The sequence below is a fragment of the Oncorhynchus mykiss genome, chromosome 4 (genome assembly GCF_013265735.2).
Source record: "Oncorhynchus mykiss isolate Arlee chromosome 4, USDA_OmykA_1.1, whole genome shotgun sequence".
In the NCBI taxonomy this organism is placed as follows: Eukaryota; Metazoa; Chordata; class Actinopteri; order Salmoniformes; family Salmonidae; genus Oncorhynchus; species Oncorhynchus mykiss.
In genome coordinates this window covers 44,976,344-44,998,308 of record NC_048568.1, presented here as the reverse complement: position 1 = coordinate 44,998,308, position 21,965 = coordinate 44,976,344, and the positions used below count along the sequence as shown (strand labels likewise).

General features: G+C 45.3%; 1 protein-coding gene across 1 annotated transcript; it reads left to right on the top strand.

The window, feature by feature from the left end:
• Positions 1-6,648: 6,648 nt before the first annotated feature.
• iyd (iodotyrosine deiodinase) lies at positions 6,649-21,025 on the top strand. The gene is made up of 5 exons (XM_036976430.1): positions 6,649-7,184; positions 10,292-10,489; positions 10,578-10,737; positions 11,521-11,677; positions 20,697-21,025. Exons 1-5 carry the CDS (start codon positions 6,995-6,997, stop codon positions 20,877-20,879), a joined length of 888 nt encoding a protein of 295 aa, XP_036832325.1. The 5' UTR covers positions 6,649-6,994; the 3' UTR covers positions 20,880-21,025.
• The last annotated feature ends 940 nt before the right edge of the window (positions 21,026-21,965 follow it).

The following is a 21,965-nucleotide window of genomic DNA, read 5'->3' as shown; positions in this document are numbered from 1 at the left end:
GGGGGAGATAGAGAGAGAGGGGGGGAGAGGGAGAGAGAGAGAGACAGAGAGAGGGGGGGAGATAGAGAGAGAGGGGGGGGAAGAGGGAGATAGAGAGAGAGAGAGACAGAGAGAGGGGGGGAGATAGAGAGAGAGAGGAAGAGTGAAAGGGGGAGATAGAGAGAGGGGGGGAGAGGGAGATAGAGAGAGAGAGAGAGAGAGAGAGAGGGAGATAGAGAGAGAGAGAGAGAGAGAGGGGGGAGAGATAGAGAGAGAGAGAAGGGGGAGATAGAGAGAGAGAGAGGGGGAGGGGGGAGATAGAGAGAGAGAAGGGAAAGGAAAAGAGGGTGAGAGAGACAGAGAGGTGGAGAGAGAGGATAGAGAAAGAGAGAGAGAGGGAGGGAGGGAAGTGGAGAGAGATAGTAGACTCACATTGCTGTCTGGGGTCGGAGTCTGTAGTCATGTAATTAGTTGGCAGCAGCCCAGTGACCCTGTACACAGGAGCAGGGTATTCTCCTGGTGGGAGAGAAAAGGAACCATCCTCTTTGACGCCTCTTCTACTGTTCTGGTGTTTTGTATCCTTTATTTAACCAGGAAAGTCACCTTGAGATTGACATCTCTTTTGCCCCTAGATGCTGATCTTGATGAGTTGCCCCTAGACGCTGATCTTGATGAGTTGCCCCTAGACGCTGATCTTGATGAGTTGCCCCTAGACGCTGATCTTGATGAGTTGCCCCTAGACGCTGATCTTGATGAGTTGCCCCTAGACGCTGATCTTGATGAGTTGCCCCTAGACGTCATCTTGATGAGTTGCCCCTAGACGCTGATCATGATGAGTTGCCCCTAGACGCCATCTTGATGAGTTGCCCCTAGACGCTGATCATGATGAGTTGCCCCTAGACACCATCTTGATGAGTTGCCCCTAGACACTGATCATGATGAGTTGCCCCTAGACACTGATCATGATGAGTTGCCCCTAGACACTGATCATGATGAGTTGCCCCTAGACACTGATCATGATGAGTTGCCCCTAGACACTGATCTTGATGAGTTGCCCCTAGACGCTGCTCTTGATGAGTTGCCCCTAGACACTAATCATGATGAGTTGCCCCTAGACGCTGATCTTGATGAGTTGCCCCTAGACACTGATCTCGATGAGTTGCCCCTAGACACTGATCATGATGAGTTGCCCCTAGACGCTGATCATGATGAGTTGCCCCTAGACACTGATCATGATGAGTTGCCCCTAGACGCTGATCTTGATGAGTTGCCCCTAGACGCTGATCTTGATGAGTTGCCCCTAGACGCTGATCTTGATGAGTTGCCCCTAGACGCTGATCTTGATGAGTTGCCCCTAGACGTCATCTTGATGAGTTGCCCCTAGACGCTGATCATGATGAGTTGCCCCTAGACGCCATCTTGATGAGTTGCCCCTAGACGCTGATCATGATGAGTTGCCCCTAGACGCCATCTTGATGAGTTGCCCCTAGACACTGATCATGATGAGTTGCCCCTAGACACTGATCATGATGAGTTGCCCCTAGACACTGATCATGATGAGTTGCCCCTAGACACTGATCATGATGAGTTGCCCCTAGACACTGATCTTGATGAGTTGCCCCTAGACGCTGCTCTTGATGAGTTGCCCCTAGACACTAATCATGATGAGTTGCCCCTAGACGCTGATCTTGATGAGTTGCCCCTAGACACTGATCTCGATGAGTTGCCCCTAGACACTGATCATGATGAGTTGCCCCTAGACGCTGATCATGATGAGTTGCCCCTAGACACTGATCATGATGAGTTGCCCTAGACACTGATCTCGATGAGTTGCCCATAGATGCTGATCTTGATGAGTTGCCCCTAGATGCTGATCTTGATGAGTTGCCCCTAGACGCTGATCTTCATGAGTTGCCCCTAGATGCTGATCTTGATGAGTTGCCCCTAGACGCTGATCTTTAAGTTATTAGGGTTGGGAACACTTCATATGGGTGGGAAATCTATCAGTGTCCTTACCCTGTAATCAGTCTGGTATGACAGCAGCCCATGCTTGACATAGTTTACCTGAGTACTTGTTAGATGTTACTGCATTGTCGGAACTAGAGGCACAAGCATTTCGCTACACTCGCATTAACATCTGCTAACCATGTGTATGTGACCAATAACATTTGATTTGAAATGCTTACTTACAAGTCCTTAACCAACAAGGCAGCTCAAGAAATAGAGCTAAGAAAATATTTACTAAATAAACTACACTGTAGTAGTTACAGATCCATACAACTATGAAGCCTCCATCCTACTAAACTACACTGTAGCAGTTACAGATCCATACAGCCTCCATCCTACTAAACTACACTGTAGCAGTTACAGATCCATACAACCTCCATCCTACTAAACTACACTGTAGCAGTTACAGATCCATACAACCTCCATCCTACTAAACTACACTGTAGCAGTTACAGACCCATACAGCCTCCATCCTACTAAACTACACTGTAGCAGTTACAGACCCATACAGCCTCCATCCTACTAAACTACACTGTAGCAGTTACAGATCCATACAGCCTCCATCCTACTAAACTACACTGTAGTAGTTACAGATCCATACAACTATGACGCCTCCATCCTACTAAACTACACTGTAGCAGTTACAGATCCATACAGCCTCCATCCTACTAAACTACACTGTAGCAGTTACAGATCCATACAACTATGACGCCTCCATCCTACTAAACTACACTGTAGCAGTTACAGATCCATACAGCCTCCATCCTACTAAACTACACTGTAGCAGTTACAGATCCATACAACCTCCATCCTACTAAACTACACTGTAGCAGTTACAGATCCATACAACCTCCATCCTACTAAACTACACTGTAGCAGTTACAGACCCATACAGCCTCCATCCTACTAAACTACACTGTAGCAGTTACAGACCCATACAGCCTCCATCCTACTAAACTACACTGTAGCAGTTACAGATCCATACAGCCTCCATCCTACTAAACTACACTGTAGTAGTTACAGATCCATACAGCCTCCATCCTACTAAACTACACTGTAGCAGTTACAGATCCATACAGCCTCCATCCTACTAAACTACACTGTAGTAGTTACAGATCCACACAGCCTCCATCCTACTAAACTACACTGTAGTAGTTACAGATCCACACAGCCTCCATCCTACTAAACTACACTGTAGCAGTTACAGATCCATACAGCTATGGAGCCTCCATCCTACTGAACTACACTGTAGTAGTTACAGACCCATACAACTATGGAGCCTCCATCCTACTGAACTACACTGTAGTAGTTACAGACCCATACAACTATGGAGCCTCCATCCTACTGAACTACACTGTAGTAGTTACAGACCCATACAACTATGGAGCCTCCATCCTACTGAACTACACTGTAGTAGTTACAGACCCATACAACTATGGAGCCTCCATCCTACTGAACTACACTGTAGTAGTTACAGATCCATACAACTATGGAGCCTCCATCCTACTAAACTACACTGTAGCAGTTATAGATCCATACAGCCTCCATCCTACTAAACTACACTGTAGTAGTTGCAGACCCATACAGCTATGGAGCCTCCATCCTACTAAACTACACTGTAGCAGTTACAGATCCATACAGCTATGGAGCCTCCATCCTACTAAACTACACTGTAGTAGTTACAGATCCATACAGCCTCCATCCTACTAAACTACACTGTAGTAGTTACAGATCCATACAGCTATGGAGCCTCCATCCTACTAAACTACACTGTAGTAGTTACAGACCCATACAGCCTCCATCCTACTAAACTACACTGTAGCAGTTACAGATCCATACAGCTATGGAGCCTCCATCCTACTAAACTACACTGTAGTAGTTACAGATCCATACAGCCTCCATCCTACTAAACTACACTGTAGTAGTTACAGATCCATACAGCTATGGAGCCTCCATCCTACTAAACTACACTGTAGTAGTTACAGACCCATACAACTATGGAGCCTCCATCCTACTAAACTACACTGTAGTAGTTACAGATCCATACAGCCTCCATCCTACTAAACTACACTGTAGTAGTTACAGATCCATACAGCCTCCATCCTACTAAACTACACTGTAGTAGTTACAGATCCATACAGCTATGGAGCCTCCATCCTACTAAACTACACTGTAGTAGTTACAGATCCATACAGCCTCCATCCTACTAAACTACACTGTAGTAGTTACAGATCCATACAGCCTCCATCCTACTAAACTACACTGTAGTAGTTACAGATCCATACAGCCTCCATCCTACTAAACTACACTGTAGTAGTTACAGACCCATAAAGCCTCCATCCTACTAAACTACACTGTATCAGTTACAGATCCATACAGCTATGGAGCCTCCATCCTACTAAACTACACTGTAGTAGTTACAGATCCATACAGCCTCCATCCTACTAAACTACACTGTAGCAGTTACAGATCCATACAGCCTCCATCCTACTAAACTACACTGTATCAGTTACAGACCCATACAGCCTCCATCCTACTAAACTACACTGTAGTAGTTACAGATCCATACAGCCTCCATCCTACTAAACTACACTGTAGTAGTTACAGACCCATACAGCCTCCATCCTACTAAACTCCACTGTAGTAGTTACAGACCCATACAGCCTCCATCCTACTAAACTACACTGTAGCAGTTACAGATCCATACAGCTATGGAGCCTCCATCCTACTGAACTACACTGTAGTAGGTACAGACCCATACAGCCTCCATCCTACTAAACTACACTGTAGTAGTTACAGATCCATACAGCTATGGAGCCTCCATCCTACTAAACTACACTGTAGTAGTTACAGATCCATACAGCCTCCATCCTACTAAACTACACTGTAGTAGTTACAGATCCATACAGCTATGGAGCCTCCATCCTACTAAACTACACTGTAGTAGTTACAGATCCATACAGCTATGGAGCCTCCATCCTACTGAACTACACTGTAGTAGGTACAGACCCATACAGCCTCCATCCTACTAAACTACACTGTAGTAGTTACAGATCCATACAGCTATGGAGCCTCCATCCTACTAAACTACACTGTAGCAGTTACAGATCCATACAGCTATGGAGCCTCCATCCTACTGAACTACACTGTAGTAGGTACAGACCCATACAGCCTCCATCCTACTAAACTACACTGTAGCAGTTACAGATCCATACAGCCTCCATCCTACTAAACTACACTGTATCAGTTACAGATCCATACAGCCTCCATCCTACTAAACTACACTGTAGTAGTTACAGACCCATACAGCCTCCATCCTACTAAACTACACTGTAGCAGTTACAGATCCATACAGCCTCCATCCTACTAAACTACACTGTAGTAGTTACAGACCCATACAACTATGGAGCCGCCATCCTACTAAACTACACTGTAGTAGTTACAGATCCATACAGCCTCCATCCTACTAAACTACACTGTATCAGTTACAGATCCATACAGCCTCCATCCTACTAAACTACACTGTAGCAGTTACAGATCCATACAGCCTCCATCCTACTAAACTACACTGTAGCAGTTACAGACCCATACAGCCTCCATCCTACTAAACTACACTGTAGCAGTTACAGACCCATACAACTATGGAGCCGCCATCCTACTAAACTACACTGTAGTAGTTACAGACCCATACAACTATGGAGCCGCCATCCTACTAAACTACACTGTAGTAGTTACAGATCCATACAGCCTCCATCCTACTAAACTACACTGTAGTAGTTACAGATCCATACAGCCTCCATCCTACTAATCTACACTGTAGTAGTTACAGATCCATACAGCCTCCATCCTACTAAACTACACTGTAGTAGTTACAGACCCATACAACTATGGAGCCGCCATCCTACTGAACTACACTGTAGCAGTTACAGATCCATACAGCCTCCATCCTACTAAACTAGCACAGGTGGTCGCCTCGTCTTCCATCTTTTTTTCTGTAAACAAGTGCTGTGACATGGAGATATGGCCGTGTGGGAACACTAACCTTATCGAGGTGTGAAAAATGATTTCTCACGGATGTGAAAGCTTCCCGAAACAGTACCGCGAGCAACATGCGTTAATGTTCACACCGAACATCGGAGATCTTACCAAGACACCTTCGTCCAACGACTCTGATGTGTAATGTAGTGGAACTGAGACGATCGAGTGGAACTGAGACGATCAGATGTGGGCTATAGACTATATCAACGACCCAGATGTAGGCTATAGACTATATCAACGACCCAGATGTAGGCTATAGACTATAGCAACAACCCAGATGTTTTATTTATTTTATTTATTTTACTAGGCAAGTCAGTTAAGAACAAATTCTTATTTTCAATGACGGCCTAGGAACAGTGGATCAACTGCCTGTTCAGGGGCAGAACGACAGATTTGTACCTTGTCAGCTCGGGGGTTTGAACTTGCAACCTTCCAGTTACTAGTCCAACGCTCTAACCACTAGGCTACCCTTCCGCCCCATGTAGGCTATAGACTATATCAACGACCCAGATGTAGGCTATAGACTATATTTTACCGACCCAGATGTAGGCTATAGACTTAATCAGTCTATTTTCTTAAATACTGATTGGTGCTCATAACTTTTTAAAAGTAGCCTATATTTATAGCCCTATAGATGTTATAGGCCCAATGTATAATCTAGAAAAAAAGCCTATTATGTCATGCAGTGTAGTTCAGTGCGCCATCGTTTGATGATTAACCCAGTCAACTCAACTCCCCCTGATTCCGGACTGTTTCGCAACCAGGGCTTGTGTCCAAAAATGGCATACTGTTCCCTACATAGTGCACTACTTTCTACCAGATCCCTATGGGCCCAGCTCAAAATAGTGCACTAGATAGGGAATAGGGTGCAGTTTGGGACGAAAGAGATCCGTTGAGCAGCGGAGCGCCCGCCTGGCTGGCAGACTGTCTGTTTCTATCAGTTGTGTTCAGATTATCGCCGTCAGTCAGCATGGCCCTTCTCTCCACTCTCACGCCGGTGTTCGTGGCTGTTTTATGCGTGATCCTAGTTTTTCTGTTCAAAAGCTCTCAGAAGAAGGAGAACAAGGCAGTGAAACCCGAGCGGAAGCCCGAGGCCGAGGCCCGACCGTGGGTGGACGAGGATCTTCAGGACGACACAGAGATCCGACACAAAGATGAAGGTAGTTAGCCCTAATAACCTCTCCTATCTACCGAAGTGTCCACTTGTTCATTTCCCTTCATGGATTTGAAAGGAAATGACCATTTCTATTGGTCAACAGCTTGCGGAAATATGCAAAAAAATCTAACTTGTACCGAATAAATAATTGACGGATTGTGGCAAGATGATATTTCGCAATTTAGTGTGAATGGCATTATAAGCAAGACGTGTTTGTGTAAAATTTTTTACATCCAAATTACTGGACGAAAACAGACTGAGAAAGGGCATTGTTGGAAAGTGATGGTATTCAAACTTTTTCAGGGGGGACCCCACCCCAAATAAAACCTTAGAATCTGGACATTTAGATTTTTACATCAACAAATAACCTTCAATTCATGACATTTTCATCTCTTATCAAAATCAAAAGAAACCAATAAATACATTTACTCAATAAAACAGTATTTTTTTAAAATTATCTTTCTGAAAAACGTTTGTATATTGTCCCATAAATTAATCTGTACTCTTCATTATTTGTTCCTAAAAAAATAAAAAATAAAGTTTTGTTGTTGTGTGGGGTGGACCCCACTGCAGTCCCCCAGCGAGCCCACGACCCCGACTTTGAATACCACTGTGGTAAAGGCTGTGTGTAGTGTAGCCTATGAAAAACATGCTATTAAAGCCACCGGTGCAGTCGACTGGGTTCTCTGCGTCAGAGCACTCCTCTAGGTCCTCTATGTCAAACAGACATGCTACCTGCTATCTTACTCTAGACCTATAGCCCTTTACTCTAGATCTATAGCCCTTTACTCTAGACCTATAGCCCTTTACTCTAGACCTGTAGCCCTTTACTCTAGACCTATAGCCCTTTACTCTAGACCTGTAGCCTATAGCCCTTTACTCTAGACCTATAGCCCTTTACTCTAGACCTATAGCCATTTACTCTAGACCTATAGCCTATAGCCCTTTACTCTAGACCTATAGCCCTTTACTCTAGACCTATAGCCCTTTACTCTAGACCTATAGCCCTTTACTCTAGACCTATAGCCCTTTACTCTAGACCTATAGCCCTTTACTCTAGACCTATAGCCCTTTATTCTAGACCTATAGCCCTTTACTCTAGACCTATAGCCTATAGCCCTTTACTCTAGACCTATAGCCCTTTACCCTAGACCTATAGCCCTTTACTCTAGACCTATAGCCCTTTACTCTAGATCTATAGCCCTTTACTCTAGATCTATAGCCCTTTACTCTAGATCTATAGCCCTTTACTCTAGATCTATAGCCCTTTATTCTAGATCTATAGCCCTTTACTCTAGACCTATAGCCTATAGCCCTTTACTCTAGACCTATAGCCCTTTACCCTAGACCTATAGCCCTTTACTCTAGACCTATAGCCCTTTACTCTAGATCTATAGCCCTTTACTCTAGATCTATAGCCCTTTACTCTAGATCTATAGCCCTTTATTCTAGACCTATAGCCCTTTACTCTAGATCTATAGCCCTTTACTCTAGATCTATAGCCCTTTACTCTAGACCTATAGCCCTTTACTCTAGATCTATAGCCCTTTACTCTAGATCTATAGCCCTTTATTCTAGACCTATAGCCCTTTACTCTAGACCTATAGCTCTTTACTCTAGATCTATAGCCCTTTACTCTAGACCTATAGCCCTTTACTCTAGACCTATAGCTCTTTACTCTAGATCTATAGCCCTTTACTCTATAGCCTATAGCCCTTTACTCTAGATCTATAGCCCTTTACTCTAGATCTATAGCTCTTTACTCTAGATCTATAGCCCTTTACTCTAGATCTATAGCTCTTTACTCTAGATCTATAGCCCTTTACTCTAGACCTATAGCCCTTTACTCTAGACCTATAGCCCTTTACTCTAGATCTATAGCCCTTTACTCTAGATCTATTGCCCTTTACTCTAGATCTATAGCCCTTTACTCTAGATCTATAGCCCTTTACTCTAGACCTATAGCCTATAGCCCTTTACTCTAGACCTATAGCCTATAGCCCTTTACTCTAGACCTATAGCCCATAGCCCTTTACTCTAGACCTATAGCCTATAGCCCTTTACTCTAGACCTATAGCTCTTTACTCTAGATCTATAGCCCTTTATTCTAGATCTATAGCCCTTTACTCTAGATCTATAGCCCTTTACTCTAGACCTATAGCCCTTTACTCTAGACCTATAGCCCTTTATTCTAGATCTATAGCCCTTTACTCTAGATCTATAGCCCTTTACTCTAGACCTATAGCCCTTTACTCTAGGACTAGCCAACTAAACTCAACTAAACTAAACTCTACAATTTATGATGGAGTTAAGCTGCAACTAGTCTGGGTGGACTGGAGCTCAGAGGTTTTTTTTATCAAAAGTGTCTTCAGCACCCAAAGAATAGACCGCAATTACACAGAACAATGTCGTGTGTCAATCCCCCCTCTCCTCTCAATACTCAGTCTGGCTCAGTCTACAGTCTATGTCTATGTATTGCTCAACCTTTGAACCCAAAGCGAGAAAATGACTGCCAAGACAAGAGAAAGAAATAGAGAGAGAGAGAACCTTATTTTCCTTCCTAAATAATGTGTGCATGGGGGGAACAGATCATTAACCACAGAACAGATCATTAACCACAGGGAACCACAGAACAGATCATTATCCACAGGGAACCACAGAACAGATCATTATCCACAGGGAACCACAGAACAGATCATTAACCACAGGGAAGCACAGAACAGATCATTAACCACAGGGAACCACAGAACAGATCATTAACCACAGAACAGATCATTAACCACAGAACAGATCATTAACCACAGAACAGATCATTATCCACAGAACAGATCATTAACCACAGGGAACCACAGAACAGATCATTAACCATAGAGAACCACCGAACAGATGAGCGCAACTCAAGGTAGTATGAATGAACACATTCGGTCAGGTAGCTATACAAATGGTTACACTAACCAACAAATATGTGCATGATGTGCACATCTGACTATAAATTAAAATTGCAGATTGCGCCTTTAATCGCATTCAATCCGCTTACAATTTAAAAAGCCTTGCTTTCTATAGCTTCATAATTCAGACGATTGGTCTTCCCTCCTGTCTGTCTGGTTTTAGAGGATGGTGATTGGGTGGAGAGTGGTGGGGAGGAGGAGCTGGCCCACGTGCCCTACCCAGCTTCTCGGTACCCCGTAGAGGTCATGGTTCAGAGGTCACAGGACTTCTTCAGTCTGATGAACCAGAGGAGGTCTGTCCGATTCATCAGCCCCGAGCCCGTTCCACGACAGGTCATCGACAACGTCATCCGCACTGCAGGTAACACATGCATAACGCACACAGACACACACAGACACAGACACACACACAGACAGACACACATGAATGTGTTGTCTGTGTTGTCCAGGCACAGCCCCCAGTGGAGCCCACACAGAACCCTGGACGTTTGTGGTGGTGTCAGACCCAGAGGTGAAGCACCAGATCAGGCTAGTGGTGGAGGAGGAGGAGGAAGTCAACTACCGCCAGAGGATGGGGGACAAGTGGGTCAGTGACCTGCAGAGGCTCAGGTCAGAAAAAACACCACGTAGATATACACCATGTAGATATACACCCGGTAGATATACACCATGTAGATAGATATACACCATGTAAATTTACACCATGTAGATATACAGCATGTAGACATACAGCATGCACGCTAGTCAGATAATATTTACTATCCCTCTCTCTCCATCTCCCCCTCCCCCTCTCTCCATCTCCCCCTCCCCCTCTCTCCATCTCCCCCTCCCCCTCTCTCTCCCTCGCTCTCTCCTCTCTCTCTCTCCATCTCCCCCTCCCTCCCTCTCTCCCTCGCAATATCCTCCCTCTCTCCCTCGCAATATCCTCCCTGTCTCCCTCACTCTCTCCTCCCTCTCTCCCCCTCTCTTCTCCCTCTCTCCTCCCTCTCTCCCCCCTCTCCTCCCTCTCTCCGCCTCTCTCCCCCTTCCCCATCTCTCCTCCCTCTCTCCCCCCCTTCCCCATCTCTCCTCCCTCTCTCTCTCCCTCTCTCTCCCCCCTCCCCTCTCCCCCATCTCTCCTCCCTCTCTCCCCCTCCCCCCCTCCCCCATCTCTCCTCCCTCTCTCCCTCTCCCCCCCATCTCTCCTCCCTCTCTCCCTCTCCCCCCCATCTCTCCTACCTCTCTCCCATCTCTCCTCCCTCTCTCCCCCTCTCCCCCATCTCTCTCCCCCCTCCCCCCTTCCCCATCTCTCCTCCCTCTCTCCATCTCTCTCCCCCCTCCCCTCTCCCCCATCTCTCCTCCCTCTCTCCCTCCCCCCCTTCTCTCTCTCCCTCTCTCCTCCCTCTCTCCCAGGACTAACTGGGTGAAGCAGTATCTTGATGTGGCTCCCTACCTCGTGTTGATATTTAAACAGACGTACGGCATCGTCGCTGGAGGACAGAAGAGGACTCATTACTACAATGAGATCAGTGTGTCCATCTCCTGTGGCCTGCTATTGGCCGCGCTGCAGGTCAGAGCATTCACACGTCATTTACATTTGAGTTGTTTAGCAGACGCTCTTATCCAGAGCAACTTACAGCTAGTGCATTCATCTTAATAAAATAGCTAGGTGAGACAACCACACGAGCACTCATTCACCAAGTCACAACCCCCGTGGACCACTGGGGCGTACTCAGGGACGTGGACCACTGGGGCGTACTCAGGGACGTGGACCACTGGGGCGTACTCAGGGACGTGGACCGCTGGGGCGTACTCAGGGACGTGGACCGCTGGGGCGTACTCAGGGACGTGGACCGCTGGGGCGTACTCAGGGACGTGGACCACTGGGGCGTACTCAGGGACGTGGACCGCTGGGGTGTACTCAGGGACGTGGACCACTGGGACGTACTCAGGGACGTGGACCACTGGGGCGTACTCAGGGACGTGGACCGCTGGGGCGTACTCAGGGACGTGGACCGCTGGGGCGTACTCAGGGACGTGGACCGCTGGGGCGTACTCAGGGACGTGGACCACTGGGGCGTACTCAGGGACGTGGACCACTGGGGCGTACTCAGGGACGTGGACCGCTGGGGCGTACTCAGGGACGTGGACCGCTGGGGCGTACTCAGGGACGTGGACCGCTGGGGCGTACTCAGGGACGTGGATCGCTTGGGCGTACTCAGGGACGTGGACCACTGGGGCGTACTCAGGGACGTGGACCGCTGGGGCGTACTCAGGGACGTGGACCGCTTGGGCGTACTCAGGGACGTGGACCGCTGGGGTGTACTCAGGGACGTGGACCGCTGGGGCGTACTCAGGGACGTGGACCGCTGGGGCGTACTCAGGGACGTGGACCGCTGGGGCGTACTCAGGGACGTGGACCGCTGGGGCGTACTCAGGGACGTGGACCGCTGGGGCGTACTGATATGATTCTCTATTCTATCTGAAGATGGCGCCGACAGACACTGCAGCTCTGCCTCTAGCTCCTAAGCAACTTTGCAGTATTTTTTTGTTTTGTGTTATTTGAATGTTTTTTTGTGTTATAAAATACATCCGGAAAGAACTTCTGGATATCAGTGAGTGGTAACTCACCAGTATTACGACCAGAAATACGACTTTCCCGAATTGGATCCCTTGTTCGTACCCCCAAGGCAACTGAACTCATCCCAGTGGCTGCTCCAAGACGCCGTCAGTGGGGAAGAGGTATTCGGAGTGGACTTCTAGTCCGACTCAGGAGGCGTGCACACCATCCATCACCTCCGACTATAATTCCCGCTAATGTTCATTCCCTGGACAATAAAGTAGATGAGCTCAGGGCGAGGATATCCTTCCAGAGAGACATCAGGCACTGTAACATACTCTGTTTCACAGAATCATGACTCTCTCTGGATATACTGTCCCCGTCCATACAGCCAGCTGGGTTCTCAGTACATCGGGCAGACAGGAATAAAGAACTCTCTGGATATACTGTCCCCGTCCATACAGCCAGCTGGGTTCTCAGTACATCGGGCAGACAGGAATAAAGAACTTTCTGGATATACTGTCCCCGTCCATACAGCCAGCTGGGTTCTCAGTACATCAGGCAGACAGGAATAAAGAACTCTCTGGATATACTGTCCCCGTCCATACAGCCAGCTGGGTTCTCAGTACATCGGGCAGACAGGAATAAAGAACTCTCTGGATATACTGTCCCCATCCATACAGCCAGCTGGGTTCTCAGTACATCGGGCAGACAGGAATAAAGAACTCTCTGGATATACTGTCCCCGTCCATACAGCCAGCTGGGTTCTCAGTACATTGGGCAGACAGGAATAAAGAACTCTCCGGGAAGAAGAAAGGTGGAGGTGTATGTTTCATGATTAACTACTCATGGTGTGATTGTAATAACGTACAGGAACTCAAGTTATTTTGTTCACCTGACCTAGAATACCTCACAATCATATTACCGCCCCAGATAATTCTCTTCGGTTATAGTCACAACCGTGTATATTCCCCCTCAAGCCGATACCACGACGGCCTTCAAGGAACTACACTTGGCTTTGTGCTAACAGGAAACTACATATCCCGAGGCCACATTTATTGTAGCTGGGGATTTTAACAAAAACATTTTGGGAGGAAAACATTACCGAAGTTCTATCAACACATTGCCTGTTGTACTTGTGCTTCAAAAACTCTCGACCATTGTCCCTCTCCCTTTCGGGATGGCTACAAGGACCTCCCCTGCCCTCCCATCGGCAAATCAGATCACACCTCCCTTCTGCTCTACCCTTCCTATAGGCAGAAACTCAAACAGGAAGTACCCATGCTAAGATCTATTTAATGCTGGTCTGACAAATCGTAATCCATGCTTCAAGATAGTTTGATCACGCGGACTGTGATTTGTTCCCGGGTAGCCTCTGAGAATAACATTGACGTTTACACGGTGACTGAGTTCATCAGGAAGTGTATAGGGGATGTTTTTCCCACTATGACTATTAAAACCTACCCAAACCAAAAACCGTGAAAGCGCAAACCACGACAAGGTCACTGGAAATATGGTTGAGTACAAACTGTCCAGCTATGCCCTCCGTAAGTCAATCAAACAGGCAAAACATCAGTACAAAGTGGAGTCGGAATTCAACTGCTCAGACACGAGATGTATGTGGACAATGACAAATTACAAAGGGAAAACCAGCCACTGACGACTTGCTCCCAGACAAGCTAAACACCTTCTTCACCCGCTTTGAGGATAACACAGTGCTACCGACGCAGCCCTCGGCCAAGGACTGTGGTCCTCCGTGGTCGACGTGAGTAAGACATTTAAGCGTGTTAACCCACACAAGGCTGCCGGCTCAGACGGCATCCCTAGCCGCGTCCTCAGAGCATGTGCAGACCAGCTGGGTGGAGTGTTTACGGACATATTCAATTCAATCTCTCCCTATACCCGTCTGCTGTCCCCACTTGCTTCAAGATGTCCACCATTGTTCCTGTACCCAAGAAAGCAAAGGTAACTGACTATAGCCCCGTAGCACTCACTTCTGTCATCATGAAGTGCTTTGAGAGACTAGTCATGGATCATATCACCTCCACCTTACCTGTCACCCTTAACCCACTTCAATTTGCTTACTGCCTCAATAGATACACAGACGATGCAATCACCATCACACTACACAGTGCCCTATCCCATCTGGAGGAATACCTATGTAAGAATGCTGTTCATTGACTATAGACTATAGTTAGACTATAGCTCAGTGTTCAACAGCATAGTAACATCCAAGCCCATCATTAAGCTCGAGGCCCTGGGTCTGAACCCCGCCCTGTGCAACTGGGTTCTGGACTTCCTGACGGGCCGCCCCCAGGTGGTGAAGGTAGGAAACAACACCTCCACTACGCTGATTCTCAACACTGGAGCCCCACAAGGGTGGGTGCTCAGCCCCCTCCTGTACTCCCTGTTCACCCATGACTGAGTGGCCATGCACACCTCCAACTCAATCACCAAGCTTTCAGACAACACAACAGTAGTAGGCATGATTACCAACAATGACGAGACAGCCTACAAGGAGGAGCCCTGACCGAGTGGTGCCAGGAAAATAACCCCTCCCTCAACGTCAACAAAACGAAGGAGCTGATCGTGGACTTCAGGAGACAGAAGAGGAAGTATGCCCCCTATCCACATCAACTGTGCTGCAGGGGAGAAGGTGAAAAGCTTCAAGTTCCTGGGCGTACACATCGCTGACGATCTGAAACGGTCCACCCACATAGACAGTGTGGTGATGAAGGTGCAACAACAATCAGGAGGCTGAAGAAATACAGCTTGGCCCCTCAGAAACTTCTACAGATGCACCATCCTGTCGGGCTGTATCACCGCCTGGTACAGCAACTGCACCGCCTGCAACCTTAGTGCTTTCTAGAGGGTGGTGCGGTCTGCCCGAACGCATCACCGGGAGAAAACTATCTGCCCTCCAGGACACCTGCAGCACCCGATGTCACAGGAAGGCCAAAAAGATCATCACAGACAACAACCACCTGAGTCACTGCCTGTTCACACCGCTACCATCCAGAAGGCGAGGTCAGTACAGGTGCATCAAAGCTGGGACCGAGAGACTGATTAACACCTTCTATCTCAAGGCCATCAGACTGATAAATAGCCATCCCTAGCCGGCCTCCCCCCAGTACCCTGCCCTGAACTTAGTCACTGTCAATAGCCGGCTACCACCCGGTTACTCGACCCTGCACTTTAGAGGCTGCTGCCCTAATGTACCTACTGTCGACATGGAATCACTGGTCACTTTAATAATAGACCACTGGTCACTTTAATAATGTTAAACTGTTTTACTCATTTCATATGTACTGTATATAATGTATTCTAGTCAAGTCCATCCTATTCAACTATTGCTGTACATCTACTATTCTATCCTATGTATTCTATAGATATACTATATATTCCATCCACATCCGGTCTATAATGTCTATACATCCCATCATATATACAGGGCATTCAGAAAGTATTCAGACCCCCTCTTGACTTTTTCTACATTTTGTTACGTTACAGTCTTATTCTAAAAATGGATTCAATTGCCCCCCCCCCCCCCCATCAATCTACACACAATACCCCATAATGACATCACAATACCCCATAATGACTAAGCAAAAACAAGTTTAAAAAAATGTTTGCTAATTTATGCAAAATGTTTTTTAAATATCGCATTTACATAAATATTCAGACCCTTTACTCAGTACTTTGTTGAAGCACCTTTGGCAGCGATTACAACCTTGAGTCTTCTTGGGTATGATGCTACAAGCTTGGCACACCTGTATTTGGGGAGTTTATCCCATTCTTCTCTGCAGATCCTCTCAAGCTCTGTCAGTTTGAATGGGGAGTGTTGCTGCACAGCTATTTTCAGGTCTACAGCGATGTTCAATTGGGTTCAAATCTGGGCTCTGGCTGGCCTACTCAAGGACATTCGGAGACTTGTCCTGAAGCCACTCCTGTGTTGTCTTGGTTGTGTGCTTAGGGTCGTTGTCCTGTTGGAAGGTGAACCTTCGCCCCAGTCTGAGGTTCTGAGCGCTCTGGAGCAGGTTTTCACCAAGGATCTCTCTGTACTTTGCTCTGTTAATCTTTGCCTCGATCCTGACTAGTCTCCGAGTCCCTGCAGCTGAAAAACATCCCCACAGCATAATGCCAACACCATGCTTCACCGTAGGGATGGTTCCAGGTTTCCGCCAGATGTGACACTTGGAATTCAAGCCAAAGAGTTCAATCTTGGTTTCATCAGACCAGAGAATCTTGTTTCTTGTGGTCTGAGTCCTTTAGGTGCCTTTTGACAAACTCCAAATGGACTGTCATGTGCCTTTTACTGAGGAGTGGCTTCAGTCTGGCCACTCTACCATAAAGGCCAGATTGGTAGAGTGCTGCATAGATGGTTGTCCTTCTGGAAGGTTCTACCATCTCCACAGAGGAACTCTTTGTCAGTGCGACCATCGGGTTCTTGCTCAACTCCCTGACCAAGGCCCTTCTCCCCTGATTGCTCAATTTGGCCGGACTGCCAGCTCTAGGAAGAGTCATGGTGGTTCCAAACTTCTTCCATTTAAGAATGATGGAGGTCACTGTTCTTGTGGACCTTCAATGCTCGACACAATTCTGTCTCGAAGCTCTACGGACAATTCCTTCAACCTCATGGCTTGTTTTTTGCTCTGACATGCACTGTCAACTGTCGGACCTTCCATAGACAGGTGTGTGCCTTCCCAAAACATGTCCAATCAATTGAATTTACCACAGGTGGACTCCAATCAAGTTGTAGAAACATCTCAAGGATGATCAATGTAAACAGGATGCACCTGAGCTCAATTTCAAGTCTCATAGTAAAGGGTCTGAATACTTATGTAAATAAGGTACTTCTGTTTTTTATTTTTAATACATTTGCAACTATTTCTAAAAGCCTGTTTTCGTTTGTCATTATGGGGTATTGTGATGTCATTATGGGTATTGTGATGTCATTATGGGGTATTGTGATGTCATTATGGGGTATTGTGATGTCATTATGGGGTATTGTGATGTCATTATGGGGTATTGTGATGTCATTATGGGGTATTATGTGTAGATTGCTGAGATTTTTCTTTCTTTCTTTAATCCATTTTAGAGTAAGGCTGTAACGTAACAAAATGTGGAAAAAGTCAAGAGGTCTGAAAACTTTCTGAAGGCACTGTATGTATGTATATATATATATATATATATAATTATTATTTTATATACTCTGGACTACGACAGTCACTACGACAGTCATTGCTCGTCCTAATATTTATATATTTCTTATTTCTATTATTTTAGATTTGTGTGTATTGTTGTGAATATTACTCCACTGTTGGAGCTAGGAACACAAGCATTTAGGTAGGTATTACTGTTGGAGCTAGGAACACAAGCATTTAGTTAGAATTACTGTACTGTTGGAGCTAGGAACGCAAGCATTTAGGTAGGTATTACTGTTGGAGCTAGGAACACAAGCATTTAGGTAGGTATTACTGTTGGAGCTAGGAACACAAGCATTTAGTTAGATATTACTGTACTGTTGGAGCTAGGAACGCAAGCATTTAGGTAGGTATTACTGTTGGAGCTAGGAACACAAGCATTTAGTTAGATATTACTGTACTGTTGGAGCTAGGAACGCAAGCATTTAGGTAGGTATTACTGTTGGAGCTAGGAACACAAGCATTTAGTTAGATATTACTGTACTGTTGGAGCTAGGAACACAAGCATTTAGGTAGGTATTACTGTTGGAGCTAGGAACACAAGCATTTAGTTAGATATTACTGCACTGTTGGAGCTAGGAACACAAGCATTTCGCTAGGTATTACTGTTGGAGCTAGGAACACTAGCATTTAGCTAGGTATTACTGTTGGAGCTAGGAACACAAGCATTTAGCTAGGTATTACTGTTGGAGCTAGGAACACAAGCATTTAGTTAGATATTACTCCACTGTTGGAGCTAGGAACACAAGCATTTAGTTAGATATTACTGTACTGTTGGAGCTAGGAACACAAGCATTTAGGTAGGTATTACTGTTGGAGCTAGGAACACAAGCATTTAGTTAGATATTACTGCATTGTTGGAGCTAGGAACACAAGCATTTCGCTAGGTATTACTGTTGGAGCTAGGAACACTAGCATTTAGCTAGGTATTACTGTTGGAGCTAGGAACACAAGCATTTAGCTAGGTATTACTGTTGGAGCTAGGAACACAAGCATTTAGGTAGGTATTACTGTTGGAGCTAGGAACACAAGCATTTAGTTAGATATTACTGCACTGTTGGAGCTAGGAACACAAGCATTTAGTTAGATACTACTGCACTGTTGGAGCTAGGAACACAAGCATTTAGTTAGATATTACTGTACTGTTGGAGCTAGGAACGCAAGCATTTAGGTAGGTATTACTGTTGGAGCTAGGAACACAAGCATTTAGTTAGATATTACTGTACTGTTGGAGCTAGGAACACAAGCATTTAGGTAGGTATTACTGTTGGAGCTAGGAACACAAGCATTTAGTTAGATATTACTGCACTGTTGGAGCTAGGAACACAAGCATTTCGCTAGGTATTACTGTTGGAGCTAGGAACACTAGCATTTAGCTAGGTATTACTGTTGGAGCTAGGAACACAAGCATTTAGCTAGGTATTACTGTTGGAGCTAGGAACACAAGCATTTAGTTAGATATTACTCCACTGTTGGAGCTAGGAACACAAGCATTTAGTTAGATATTACTGTACTGTTGGAGCTAGGAACACAAGCATTTAGGTAGGTATTACTGTTGGAGCTAGGAACACAAGCATTTAGTTAGATATTACTGCACTGTTGGAGCTAGGAACACAAGCATTTCGCTAGGTATTACTGTTGGAGCTAGGAACACTAGCATTTAGCTAGGTATTACTGTTGGAGCTAGGAACACAAGCATTTAGCTAGGTATTACTGTTGGAGCTAGGAACACAAGCATTTAGGTAGGTATTACTGTTGGAGCTAGGAACACAAGCATTTAGTTAGATATTACTGCACTGTTGGAGCTAGGAACACAAGCATTTCGCTAGGTATTACTGTTGGAGCTAGGAACACTAGCATTTAGCTAGGTATTACTGTTGGAGCTAGGAACACAAGCATTTAGCTAGGTATTACTGTTGGAGCTAGGAACACAAGCATTTAGTTAGATATTACTCCACTGTTGGAGCTAGGAACACAAGCATTTAGTTAGATATTACTGTACTGTTGGAGCTAGGAACACAAGCATTTAGGTAGGTATTACTGTTGGAGCTAGGAACACAAGCATTTAGTTAGATATTACTGCACTGTTGGAGCTAGGAACACAAGCATTTCGCTAGGTATTACTGTTGGAGCTAGGAACACTAGCATTTAGCTAGGTATTACTGTTGGAGCTAGGAACACAAGCATTTAGCTAGGTATTACTGTTGGAGCTAGGAACACAAGCATTTAGGTAGGTATTACTGTTGGAGCTAGGAACACAAGCATTTAGCTAGGTATTACTGTTGGAGCTAGGAACACAAGCATTTAGCTAGGTATTACTGTTGGAGCTAGGAACACAAGCATTTAGCTAGGTATTACTGTTGGAGCTAGGAACACAAGCATTTAGGTAGGTATTACTGTTGGAGCTAGGAGCACAAGCATTTAGCTAGGTATTACTGTTGGAGCTAGGAACACAAGCATTTAGTTAGATATTACTGCACTGTTGGAGCTAGGAACACAAGCATTTCGCTAGGTATTACTGTTGGAGCTAGGAACACTAGCATTTAGCTACACCCTTAATAACATCTAAATATTTGATTTGAAATAAAATGTCTAACAAAGACAGAAGGATGTTACTTTACAGAACGTTGACGTAGAAATGTGTTGTGTAGAACAGACATTATTGTCTGTCAGATAGAACAGGGAATGGTGTCAGCTCTAGGCAACCATAAGAGCTTTTCAAAACCCTTAATAAACCTATGGATTCTGTATGTGTTTGATATTCTGACCGAACCCATGTCTCTCTGTGTTTGACTGACATGCAGTCTGTCCAATCCCCTTGTCAGAATGCAGGTCTGGTGACGGTGACGACGACGCCCCTCAACTGCGGCCCCCAGCTCAGGCTGCTCCTCGGTCGGCCAGCCAATGAGAAGCTGCTGATGCTACTTCCTGTTGGTTACCCCGCCCCCGACGCCACCGTGCCCGACCTCACCCGCAAGCCACTCGACGACATCATGGTACACCTGTGACATCATCATAAAGGGCCCGGCAGAGTGACATCCTAGATGTAGGGGTGCCTTCTGTCCTCGTCTCCTCCCAGTCATCTGCAATGATTTGTAAAGCAGCAACAGTCATTAAAATGTTTACTATTCTAATAAATGCAACAGTTGGACAATAAATGAAGATACTCCAAACTTTTAGATTTTTTTATAATTCATTAGATATCGAGTGAATTATAGCATAAAACATTTTACTGGCACGGACAAATAATGTTCAGGTTTTTAGTGGAAATTCAGGTATTCGATTTGTTGTTAAATTTCACTTTATTTTTTCTTAGAATGCACTAATATATACATATTCTAATGGTATCGGGTATTTTTTTAAACTTTTTTGTGTTAAAATGGAAGAAAATGGTAAAGAAAGAAAATGGTATTACCTCATTTGCATAAACACATGCTGTGTGTTTGCACATATTAATAAATTAACATAAAGGGGTGGGACAAGGCTGCACACACCAAACTAGTGCTCTGTCTAGGCCTACCTGTACTCACCTGTGCTCTAGACTGCCTCAGTAATGAATGTTGTCGCGTTCTAATTCAACATGTATGTCAATAGCAGAGGTGCATTCAGTTCGCATGAACATTTGCTACGTTGCAGAATGACACATTTTTCCATGACGTTCCTGTATGTTCTCGAACAGACTTTGAGGTAAGTGTGGTGGGTGTGGCTTGAAGCAATGAGTGACGTATTTAACCAACCCACAACAAAACCCCTCCCCGTTTTTCAACTGTTTTTTCAGTATAGCATCTTTTTAGTTGAATTGAACGTTCCAGAACATACCAAATGAATGTAGCCCTGGATACCTTTAGATAAAAAATAAACAGGTTTGACTCGGGATTATACCTCTACAGTGACCTCCACTAATATTGGCACCCTTGGTAAAAAAAAAAAAATGATCAAAACGGGCTGTGACATTGTTTTATTTGCTGTTCATCCTCTTGGTCTTTCATTCAAAATATTCACAAAAATTTGACCATTGGGGGAATATTTCTGAGCTCATATTCTATAAGAGGTTCAGGAACTCAGTAGAACATTTGAGGTGAAGGTACTCTGTT